Here is a 13199-nt window from a genome sequence, read left to right on the forward strand (position 1 = left end):
AATAAACAGACAGAATCACTTGTCTCCATGTCGCATTAATCGAATCAGAAAGTTCCCGACATGTTGGCCATTTTTAAAGGACTCGTGAATCGATTAGCAGGACTTGGAAACAAATAATTCATCGCAAATTACTCGTACTCGACAGGATGTGCTTCCATCTCCGAAAAACTTAGCAAGCGGTAAGATAGCTTCCAAATGATCTCAGGTTTAAAACAACTGGTTTGGCTAGAAATCTTTCAAGCCTAACTTTATGGAATTACTTCATCATGAAAAAGAAAAAAAAAGGTGTAACAATCCACACTCATTATGTTGAGCATTACAAATTTGCTTATATTTCAAAATACTGTCAACATAATACCGAAATGAACTTGTTTGAATCGCACAGGTGCCATGCACTTTTTTATTACATGTCATTGGAAATATCTACCGCATCAAAATAGTTGCAACAATTTACTCTGCAGCAGAGAGAACAAAAATTAGACAATGCATTTTGACCATAATTTTTTTAGAGACTCTGAAATCCTTTTTTCTTGATACTAGAACGAAATAGCCACAATAATTATACAAATGCCAACTTATTTGATCGCGCGGCGATGTCTGCAGAAGCAGAAGGTGAAAGAAGTAGGGCAAATAAATTGAGAATTTGCCTCGCGCTATAGGGCATCTACTATTAGCCACCATTAGAGTGGGGTCATGTTCTATCCGCGGTGGTTATAAACTTGTTTTTAACTTGGGTGAAGATATTTCACTATGGAAAGGAATGAATTAAGTCTGGCTAACCTATGAAAGATTACCACGGATCAATTGAGAAAAAGCAGACGATACCATCGTCTATTGCTGGGGTGTTAGTCAATGATCCTCTTGTTCCAGGCTCCCACTTCGTGCTTGCGAACTTTAAGATGTAAGAGTAGCGGAAATTTTAAATTGATTCTCGCTACCTTCAGATTAAACTGGTGGGGAACGAAACGACACGACAACCCAAAAATCTTATATCATAGTCCCACCACACCTATGAATGCTGCTCTGTGGCCAAAGTTTTATGATCCAACATGTAGTTTAACCTCAGCTCTAAAAAATAATATAAATCGAATAACACTGATGAATCGATGGAGTTTGATAAACTTTGTCATTTATGGTGAAAAAACCAAGTACTTATTTATTGGGCTAACTCGCAGATTCTATTCCCGTCTCGGCCATAAATTTCTGGTTGTGAAGTGAGTCGTAAAGACCACTTTCATAATCTTAGCCTTCGGTGTATGCACATTAAAAACTTGAGAAGTACCACGAGTTACTTCAAGTTACTTCAAAATTCTTCATCTGCAAAAACCAGAGCTTCAATGAATTTTTAAATCTCCTCAAAATACTCAATAAAAAAAACAATGAAAGTTCGGCACTAATGGTCACGCACAACTGATCTCACATGTCATTTTTTGGAATTCTTGAAGTTCAGAAACAGAAAGGAAAAATGCAGTCTCTATCGACTAATGACTTCTCCAGTGATAATCGACTCGTCCCATTCACGACGCCGGGTTGCGAAAGAAAACCGATACACCAGACCACGGAATTCCATCCAATCATACTGCCACGGCTTTGCTAAATCCGAATTTGTAACGTAATGTAGCGTTGAGATGTCGACGTCCACATAATGTGCGAGCTTGACCTTATTCATTGATGCATTCCGTTGCTTCGTTTGTTGCTCTTACTGCGTTGTTTTCATGTTACTTCCACATGGATCACGTTGGAAACAGTTTCGAAAACATTCCAGTCAGCAGCTTCAGGACTATAGACTTCAGATCACTTAAGATCTGAAGATTCCTGCAGACAGTTCCTTTCATACGAAACCGTTCTGATTTGTTTTCAGAACATCTCATCGGTATGTTAAAGATGTCAACACTCTTTACTGAACAATCGGTGCTCTCCGTCACAGATAATACGATAACAATAACTCTTTGGGGTATATTTAAATGGTAACAAATCAAAACGGCCCAAGGGGTGAAATGTCATATCCTTCGTAAAATATCAATGTCCTTTGAACAATCTCAAGCAATGCCTTCGGCGAAACCGCTGGCCGAAATCGTTCAGCGATGCAGGTGATCGGCTGACTTTCTCTGACCGCAAGAGACAAACCGATTCTCCCTACAGCGGAAGAAAACGACAGCAAAGGAATTCGGAGGGAAGGTGAGAGGGAGAGAGAGGAAGTTGGGTGAGGAAGCGGCCGGGGAGGAAGAGGGCGAGAAGGGAACCATCACCGAGGAAGTCGCCCACACACACACACCCACGTCACCTCTCTCCCAAGAACCCCTTCCCCGTCGACGGGTGGGTACAAAACACAAGACTTCCATACGCCCCCGCACACCCTTGCTCGGAAACGACGCGGGACCGGCGAAGGTGGACAGACCGTCGCTTGCTCCTTCCGCACAGAGACTTCAACGCGGGCATGAGAGAGGAGAAATAAACTAAATGAGGTCCGCAAACCCCGACCCACCTGTTGACTTGGCCCGTGGAAATCTGCGCGGTGAATGTGCATCTCGGGGCCGGAGCGGTTCGCCTTTGGGTGCTGTGAGGGCCAAGAAGCCCGCGATGCCGCCGCCGGCAGGCGGGTGCATGGCGGTGGCTCGGCCGGCATTCCAATCCGTGGTGAAGCACTTGGGAGTTTTCAAGACGCACCACAACACACTTTACTTTGCTTTTTTGCTTACACAATCAACCAACTAATCATTCCAAACTGGTCGACGATGCGGCTGCGACTGAAGAGGAGTTGGTTGAAGGCGTGTTGGTGGAGGCAGGGGGAGGGACCGAAGCGACTGAAGGGGAAGGAAGTGTAGACTCGCCTCTTAGCTCATCTTGTCTCGATGAGGTTTACTGGCCACTCGGCGGGCCTTGCTTCGGTGAAGGCTTGATGCGTGCTTCGAGTGCAACTTCCTCGCGTAGAAAGGGGGAGAATGTGGTTCGGGTCCCAGGGAGACCTTGATTAAGGATTCCACCGGATTCATGCGGGGAAGAGTAATAGCTTCTCTCTAGTCGGTCCGTAAATCATCAGTGAAAATACCATATGCTGGTTTTCGTTGGATCGGGTCTACGTCTGCCTTGGCACATATATTTTTACACGACTTCTTTCCTTCCCTACTCTGACCAAAAAAACATGACAATCTCTTACCCCTATCTCTACATTTTAAGACTTCATCGTGGGTTTTATTTCAAAAAACTATTTTCAACTGCTGAAGCATCTCCTTTAAATATTTCAGAAATAGGTATCACGTCCGATGGCACTTCAAATATATTTTGGGCAAATCCCGTCTCCCTTTCCGAACGTTTTTCCCGCGTTTTTCTTTTACTGAAATGCCCGTTGCTGATTCTACCACAAATTCTACAACGCGACATAAATTCAGTAATTCGCTAAAAGGATAAATATTCTCATTGGCCACGGTGGGAACAGATGCCTTTTTATTGGACATGGAACGCTCAATCAAAGGAGTATCGTAATGATAGGTGATATACGATATCGTATTTGCGATAAAATAGCAGAATGAAAACAACATCTAGTTAGATTATTATTATTTATTAAAGGTACGCACCGTGGCAACCTTACCGTGGGAGTAAAATGAGAAAATAAACTCGAAAAATCTAGAGGCGTTCGAGTTTACCTGATAGTATTTAGCGGTGCCATAAATTTATAAAAAAATCTCACAGACATGCATGCACATACGAGGGTTGTCTGAAAAGTTTCCGATATCAGCATGGAGTTGACTGCAGTATTCAAATAAAGTTTGGGAACGTGTTTGTGCGTACGTTGAAAGGCATTCACCACAATTTCAGCCATTTTGGACACCCAGTTGTTTGACAATCGTCCGAGTGAGTCGAAGTGAGAGTTTTAGTGAAAATGGAAAAAAATTAGCATCGATCTGTCATTAAATACTTGTTTTTGAAAGGCAATAAGCCTACGCAAATCAAAGACAAGTTGAACGCTGTGCATGTGAATCCTGCTGCATCATTTACGACAGTGGAATTTTGGGTAGCTGAGTTTAAAGGGGCCGTATCAGCTTGGCTGATGATGAGAATGGCCAAAAACTGCGACAACCACCGATAACATCGAAAAAGTTCACCAAATGATACTAGACGAGCATCAAATTAAGGTTAGAGAGATACCTGTAGCAGATTCTATAGGCACACGGAAAGAACGCATTTGTCATATATTGATTTATTGAAGAATTGGAAATGCATCAGTTATCCGCGAGTTGGGTGCCTCGTTTGCTCACTTTGGACCAAAACCGCATTCGAATTAACATGTTGGAGCGGATTGCGCGAAGCGAGTTAAATGTTTTGCGTCGATTCATAACGGTAGATGAAACTTGGATCCACCACTGCACTCCTGAAACGAAAGAACGTTCGAAACGGTGGACTGCAATGGATGAATCTGCTCCGAAAAATGTGAAGATGATTCCATCGGCCGGTAAAGTGATCGCGACTGTTCTTAAGAATAATCACAGAATTGTGTTCGTCAATTATCTTCAAAAAGGTAAAACGATAACGGGAGATCATTACGCATCATTATTTTACAAGCTGAAGGCAGACATTATCAAAAAAAATACCGCATTTGAAGAAGAAGAGAGTGCTTTTCCAACAGGACAACGCACCTGCTCATACTTCGTCAAATCTCCATGGCTAAAATTCACGCATTGCACTTCTAATTAGTTGAACACTCACCGGACCTGCTGCCCAGTGACTTTTTCCTGTTCCTAACCTTAAAGTTTCTTTTGAAGGACAGAGATTTTTACTGGACGAGGAGGATATCGCATACGTAAACCCCAATTTTTCGAGGGAAGGCGTCAATTTGGAAGGGTTAAAACAGTTAGAGCATCGCTGGAAAAAGTGTATCGACTTTACAGGAGGATATGTTGAAAAATAAAAATAAATCTGAAGAAAAATTTTTTCGTTTATTTGTTCGATCGGAAACTTTTCAGACTACCCTCTTGTGCATGCTATCTCTAGGGCGGGCTGGTACAATGCTTGGAAAATTTTGAGGCGTAGAAATGGAAATAGCATTCACCAACACAATTTCATTTGCAACAAGTTTCATTCGAACATAGTTAATAGAAACTATTTAATTTATTTTGAACACCTCGTATAGTTGTGATTACATGTTGAAAACCTTGACTACTTATATTAAGTACTCTTCTAGATGACGTGATTTGGTGACTTTGGATACTTATTCATACGAGGCTGGACACTGCACAAGTGACTGCTAATAAGCTTCATTTTCAGCATATTCACCAATTAATCATCTCCCTCGGAAATATCATTTATCGCTCATAATCCATCAATTGTATGAGAGAGTCTTGACCTCTTCTATACTCACCCTTCAATCTGGGAATATCGATTGTGAGAGGAACTCCGCTTTGATAAATGAGCGAAGGCAATTAGCGTATGAACTGTTACCAAGGAAGTTTAATTTCAACCCGTATATTTTTATATTTATTTCAGACCTAAGATTTAAAGTTACTGCCAGATTTGCATGGCTAGGATTTATTTCCATATTCTTTGATTTATCTCACGAGTTATGCCCTAACGCCTTCGTCAAACGTAATGCTAGACTAAGCAGTACTTTGCCTGTGTAGCGAAGAAGGTATTTCATTTCTTTTTAATGCACCCGTATAACGACCTTTTTGACTGAGTTGAAACTCAATTATGGAAAACAAATTTTAAGCTTCAATATTTGCTGCCAGTGAGCTTCTTATAACTCGAATATTTGGCACCTGAGAACTGATTGGAAGTGATTACAAAGGGTTTGCACAACGTTTAGTATGATCGGCCCCTATCTTAACGAACATGGATTTAGAGCCCAATGGATAACACTTGTAAGTTGACTTTTTGGGTTTTCCCATAATTCTCTCTAATTTAACCCGCAGTTATCTTTTGCATGCGTCTGCGATGCCCTTTCACATTTTTATCTCTTATTTCCTGACGTGTTTCCAAAGATTTTTTCTTTTAAGACCTGAATAATGTATGTTGTACCTGCAAGCCAAGTACCGGTTTCCTCAGTGTGTGGCAACAGGTTAAGGTGTGAGGAATTGCCGGCCCTTTTTTCAGAAGGGTGATAATTCATCTCCGTTATGTCTATCTTATGAAGGAAAATTTATCATTTTTTTAAATCATACAGTAAGAGGGATGAGAATCGATTGTCGAACATGTGTTTAATGAGATCCACATACTTGAATGTCACTTGATGGAACTGCGAATGTTGGCTAAAAATAGTTTCGTATCCAGAACTAATATGGAGCGCAGGTTTTGTGCGGCGAGGAGAAACGATTGTTGAATCAAAATGAAAGGCGCATATTAGAGACTTTTATGATGTGCGTGTGGAGAAAGAATGCAAAGGTAAAATAGACGAGAAGGAAAATAAAGCAAGAAACATCAAGCATGACGAGGGAGGAGAGAGGATTGACGAGAGAAATCCAAATGAGGCTGGGAAGGGATAACCAGAGTATCTTGATTGGCGATTGAATGTTGAAAACTGTAAAAGTGGGAAGAATGTTAAGCAGAAGTAGAAGGAGGAAAAGGATATATGAACATACGGGAATAATGAGTACACATTTCTCAGAGATGAGCAAATTGTTCGAGAGGAAGCAGTGAGTCGAAAAAGTTATGGTTGAAAGTGGTACAAGAGATTCTTGAGACGAGGGCGTGTCAGGTGTCCATTTAGCTAAAGGACATGGATGAAACAATGTATGAATGTGGCAAAGGGGAGAGATATGTTCAAGGATGAGAATACCATTACGAAAGCTATTTTAAATAGACTGAATTTATTGAGCTATGACCCTAAATTAGTCCTTTTTGGCTGTACCTATCTGAAAAGGCAGGGGCAGGAAAGATACATACTCTTTGTATTTTAAGGTAGTTTCTGGATGGGCACACAGACTAACTACCACTATATATCTTAATCTCGCGTAACGAGACCAGACCTTGTATCCCCGCACTACAATAAACCCTTTTTCCGTTCCACATACTTCCTTCTTCCATTCCGCCCAGCATACCTATTACTTCCCACTACCTGCCTTGCCTAACGATCTTCCCTATATCACAGTCATCAATATTTATCGTAAATACTTAACATATTTTTCCTATCTCTTTTGGAAGTCTCCCAGCAATCCCCTCTCTTCCTCCACCCTACCTAGTACTTCTTTCTTCTGGTAGTTTTTCCGTCTATTTTGTTTTTTCCATCACTCTACACATTCACAACTCAAAGCTTCTAATCTGCGCTAATCATCTTGTTTCAACGATCAAGTTTCTGCGCCTTACAAAAACACGCTCCAAATCAAAGTTTTCGCTTTTTCCTAAAATCCTTACTCAATATTCCTGTTATCAACTTCCTTCTCCTGGTAAAAGCTTCTTTGTCAAGCGCAATTCTTATGTCACCAGTACGTATACTTTGACCATCTCGGTCCTAAACACTTAAAAGATAGAGAAACCATTCAACCTGCCCCACTTAATGCCTTCATTTATATCAATTCGTGATGCATTTCACCCAATGGACCTTGTTGTCTCCTTCTCTTTGAGCAAATGGAGCCCCAAATGCACTTTACACAAATCACCCGACAAAGTCTCGCGATGCAACAATTTCAGAGAGTAAAAATCATTCTCCTTGCGACTTTGAACGAATGGTGTAATTTTATTATAACTTCTCCTCGCCAATTTGACCACATCCCTTCAATACTTCTCCCAATATCCGTAGTATACGAAGCACTAGCCACCTCGAGAGTAGTTCAGCACGGCTCGTTTAGTTTTCCGTGAAGAATCTAGCAGTATTTCCTAGAATTTCAATAATTAGCTGTTGGAAAGGTGGAAAATATTGGAAAATGACGAATTAGTTATTATAGAGCAAAGAATGAGACTAAACAGATATTAATTCAATACACGACAGTTGGCACCACGAGAATCGACTAAGTTCGGCTCGCCGAGTGTCAACAACAGTGCCAGTGGAGGCTGAGGCGTTACTAAATCAATTGTAACCTCTAAAGTTTTGTATTTTTAAACGACGACTACTAATATATAGACAATGTGTAGCACACATTGGAGGCAGTGGATCCATGTCTTGGCTCTACTAGGCATGCTTATATGTTTTCCACCCTGCACATTTCCGTCTCATACCCGATATTTTGGCCTTAGTCGAGCCACTGTTAAGCAGCGTCTAATCAAGCGTATCCGATATTCCGAGGAATCAATTTTTTCGATATTTCGAAAAATTGATATTTTCGGTTAATTTTATTCATAGAGCTAGCGATGGCATTTTCTGGGCTCCAGACAGATTACGTAATAGCTCACCGTTACCACAATATAGGAAAAATCCATTACATAAGAACACGACATTCGTGCTTGAGTCGGGATCACAACCCGCGACCTTCGGTTGGGCCGCCAGTGGTTGGGAAGTCTGTGCCTCAGTTCAGAGTTATACCTCATAAAAAGCATCAACCATCTTTACTTAGCGTATTTAGATAAATAAATCAAATTATACCTTGCCAGAAAAATATGAGGATCGGTTGAGGATAATGTTGTTTAAAAGGGGCGTTTCAACGTGTGATGAAGGGAAAAACATCAACATTCATGCAAAAAGATGTATATATGACCACATAATGACAGTGCTAAATCTATTGCTACTATAATTCACACTACATAGTCAATGTATCGGTAAATAATTGAATCATTCAAATGAAGTTGATATCAAGTTTCAGTGTTTAGTCTTTACTCGCACTCATTCGTTCTAAATTGAAATTACCAGCGAAAACCAAGACGGAATAGTGTCAAGCTAAATGATACAACATATCTAAGAAAAAGTGAAATTAAAATTGGGCGGTATTAGATAAATATGAAGAGAGCAGTTAATATTTTACCCAGCCCCAATGGAGAGAATGTCAGAGAGAAATATTCTTATTACTAGCGAATGATTTTTCTCCTCTCCAGTCCGCTCACGTAAAAGCGCAAAGTTACCATTATATTGGAAAATATACATTATATAAAAACTCAATATTCGTGTTCGAGTTGGGTTTAGAACCCGCAACCTTCACTCTAGCCGGCTAGCTCCTCTCACTCACCGAACACGTCGGGTCGACCTTCGAATGATCGGTGGTGGTCATTGCCTTTCAGTGAGAATCTTAAAAACGTCAGTTGCTCCAGTTGGTAAATTGAGTAGAGATCTCGAATTTCACATTGCACTATCTTATCACAACATCGAACTCACATTGGCTTAAATTAGCGATGTTTTTGAAATTTTTACATCATTTGCATCCTCCTTCCTATCTCACGAATTATAACTTTGTAGAATTTCGTTGTATCGATAAGGACTAAAAATTACCCACTCCATATCCTCAATACCTTACGTTACCTTACACCCAACACCTTACCTCACGTTAGTTAGGCCCCACCTTGAGTACACTGAAAGCGTATGGGATGCTCATGAAGTAGCTTTGATTTTGTAACTAGACCGAGTGCAACGAAGAGCAGCTAGGCTTGTGAAAAATTGTAATGAAAATGGTAGCAGTGCCACGACACTATTGGAAGAACTAGGATAGGAACCACTAGTTGACCGTAGGCCTAAATACCGGTTAATTTCGTAAATTTGAGGCAGGTTACTTATCTTAGGATGGCAAGGACATATTACAGGCCCCCGCTTACAATGGTAGATCAGATTACGTAAACCAACGTAACGTATTACGTACACCAACGTAAAACCAGGGAGATTTATTGTAAAACGGATAGATTTAAAATTTAGTTTTTTCCTCGAATCATTAGAGATCATACTAGGCATGACAGGAATCACGTAGAAGATAATTAGCTTTGGTAGTGTATATATTTGTCGATATCTTGCATGTTCCTTCCTGCATGTCATTCTTTTTACTTAATAGACCCATATTTTTAACAGTTCTGCATCATGATTTGAATGTACGTATCCTGTTATTGAATATTGTTGCATTTAAGTACTTTATTTCGTGTGATTAAGGTTTTTCGAGTGTATGAACAAACTAATATTAGCGTAGAAGTAACATGATTTGGTTTTGCTTGTGGTTTTATTGCAGTTAACGGGTGTTGACCTGACACCCCCGCCACACGCCCTTGCAGCGGCTAGCGGGCAAGCGGCTAGCGGGGTATTGTGTGGATGTAGAACACCTAAGGGCCTATCCTTAAATTACATTAGGGTATTTAGGGAGGAGGAGTATGCCATTTCATAATGTTTCCCTATCATGGGTGGTTGGTGTCAGAATGAATTTAACTTTATGGCTGGTAGTTTATTCCTTTAAGCAATTTTTTATAAAGTAAGAATATTAATTATCCTTAGTCACCGAAAGAGACATCGTGAAAATGCGGATGAGACTGCCATTTCAGAATATTTTACGGATTTATCAGACTAACCGATTTAGGAGTTCGTGATATTGATTTCATCCCATTGTATACATTATAATGCCAATAACATTTAATTTAAAGGAACAAGTTTTATCTCAGGGTAGTCTTGTATCTAAGACAAACACATAATTAAACTTATCAGCAATCACATCGAAGAATTGCGTCAGTCAAACCTAAATTTTATTTTTTGAATTCATTTTTTTAATTTTCTTTTGTTTCTAATTACTTTTTATTTGGTTCTGTTAATAAAGCACGTTTGATACTAATGAAAGGGATAAGATAATATCAATAATTTTGTGAAAGTCGTAAGTAAGGATTTATATCTTACGGGCTCTTACAAAGGTGAAGGAGGGATAAAAAAATCCTATAATACCTACGTAAATTACGGCCGGTCCCTATTTCCAGGATCGATATTGGAAATGGAACACCGCCCGAAGTAACCACCCACATTGCTTAGGAAGTCTAAGTGCGACACCGTATGATTATCTCATAAGTATCTTGCGACTTTCGAAAAAAAATCTATAATTAGAAAAAAGAAAAACCTCACGAGTAGGTATGCTTGCCCGCACGGAAAAGGAGATCAAAATGTACAACCTTAGGATAAATAAAAATAAACCTTAAGCTATCATTTTGCAGTCGAAGTAAGTCAGATAATCTCCAAATGAAAATAGAGGAACTTGAACAAAGCGAAACACTCATTATTTACGCAGCAATTTAGAAAGCAGCGAAAGAATCAAGAGAGATACATGTAGAATACAGGATATAGATACAAAGAAGGCTTTTCATCAGATTAAACGACTATTGATGATAAATGCTTATGCTGTAGGCATAAGGAAGCGGTCCATAAATACTTCTTCACAGAATTGGCTTTCGATGGTCGTGATACCTGGACGGCACGAGCAGCAGCGAAAAGAAGACTAGAATAAATCGAAACGTGGTATAGTAGTAGAAAGATGAAATGAAAATGTGGAGTAAGAAATGAAGAGATGCCTACACCGGAGAATGGGGAAGATGAAAGCTGATGAAGGGCGTTCACATGGAGAAAAAGGAAATTAATTCGACAAATCCAGGGTACGATCGTTTACTGCAGACCGTTATTTAAGGAAGAAAAGATGGAAAGAACCTTGTTGAAGGATGAACTAAGAGAAGTGAAAGATGGAAGGCGTCTGAAGACATGAAAATTCAAGAATGTAAATTTTGGCAGGGAACAGGTTTGGTGCTATCATCGATTCAATTCAAACAATGGTGGTGGTGAGCATTGCAGTCGATACACCACAATGCCGCACACTCCTCCACGTAGTCGGTCGCAGGGAACAGGTGTCTAATGACGTAAGCTGCGCCATTTAAGACGTGAGAATTATTATGGCTAGGATGAAGTGAGGGAGAGGGGAGGACACGGAGAGAAACCAGGCGTCATGGGCTCTATTCCTACCTTCAACGAGAGATGCGATGCTGTTCACGGTTTAGCGGACATTCCATCCTACGAAATATGTTCCCAACCTGAAGGTGTCTTCAGGTGAAACATAATATAAGTTAGCAGACGCTAAACGCATACTTGGTAGAGATAAGGATGACAAAATGTTGGCAACTTGTCTCTTGTGCGTAAGATCATCAGTACTACATTAGCCTACTTGTTACTCTCGTTGGCCCATATCTAATTTGCTTCGAGGGTTTCATTCATTTAATCTTAAACGATCTTTAAACCAAAATTAAAAATATACAGGGAAAAGCTTCATGCAAACCGCCACGATGAGGCATATTTTACCATGCAACGACCACATAACCTTGAATGGAAACGTTAGTACTTAACCAAATTCAACTTCTTACGAAAGGTATAAAAGCGTGCGCTTTCACTTACGACTGCAATTAGGCGATACGACGATATATACACACTGTGTCAATATTTTTTTCATAACTGCCCCGTCAATGGAGATAATTTCAAGAAAACGGGCTATCCCTTGTCCAAAATTATCTCTGATGTAAACTAAGTAGACAACGTGAGCAGTGTTTTTAATGAGCAAATTGGATATGAGAACGCTTTATGTGACCAAATTTGTAATGGTATCCCTGTGGTGTTAACATATTAGAATGATATTGACGATATTTGTCGATGTCCCTCGTAATTATCGCTTCGTAGAGACATCGTCACGACCTCCATATTCATCTTATATTGACAGTTGATATGGTATAATGAAAATCGCAAGCCCTAACGGGAGCAGGTAGGTATATCGCGTAGCGGGTTGGTCAAGTGTGTTAATTAGGGCAACTGAATTTTAGTCATGTACACTCTAAATTGTATTCATTCCAATCGATATTCAAAGGAACTTTCAGTCACATAGTAAACAGTTAACGCATGATAGCACCATCTTTCATTGTGAACAACTCCCTATTAGCAATCTCCGGGTCAATTATTCAGGTGGAGGCAACTGATAAATTTTATGAAAATGATTAAAAGGAGAACGAATACAATGTATGACAAAATTCCATCGCCTGAAGTTACTTTAATCTTCTTTTTACGGTGCCATTTGTATGATTATGTTTCCAATGAATATTGCTAATAATGCACAAGAAACATTACTTGTGAAATGGACCGCAAGCGTGATTCCAGTGGCATTGTATCAGTTAAAATAGAATTTTGAAAGTTGGTGCAAAGAGTGCAACTTCCTTCAGTCGTGGAGCAATAACCCAAGTGCTACACTTAAGTGATACGAAGGAAATAGAACACTAACGCAGTCGGTATCACTATCACCTCTTTACAGACTCTTAGAGACGAATTATCATCGCCTCTATCCTGAAAGCCCCTGCCA

General features: G+C 39.9%; 1 protein-coding gene across 1 annotated transcript in view; it reads right to left on the bottom strand.

Annotated features, from left to right (window-relative positions):
- The window catches only part of wgn (Tumor necrosis factor receptor superfamily member wengen), a 110108-nt gene extending 107386 nt beyond the window's left edge, over positions 1-2722 (bottom strand). Inside the window, exon 1 of the mRNA XM_071596861.1 lies at positions 2486-2722. Within this exon, the coding sequence (XP_071452962.1) occupies positions 2486-2606 (121 nt within the window). The 5' untranslated portion in view covers positions 2607-2722. The remainder of the gene's footprint in view (positions 1-2485) is intronic.
- Between the last annotated feature and the right edge of the window lie 10477 nt (positions 2723-13199).

This window comes from Hetaerina americana, unplaced genomic scaffold (assembly GCF_022747635.1).
Source record: "Hetaerina americana unplaced genomic scaffold, ioHetAmer1.1.p SCAF_8, whole genome shotgun sequence".
Taxonomy (NCBI): Eukaryota; Metazoa; Arthropoda; class Insecta; order Odonata; family Calopterygidae; genus Hetaerina; species Hetaerina americana.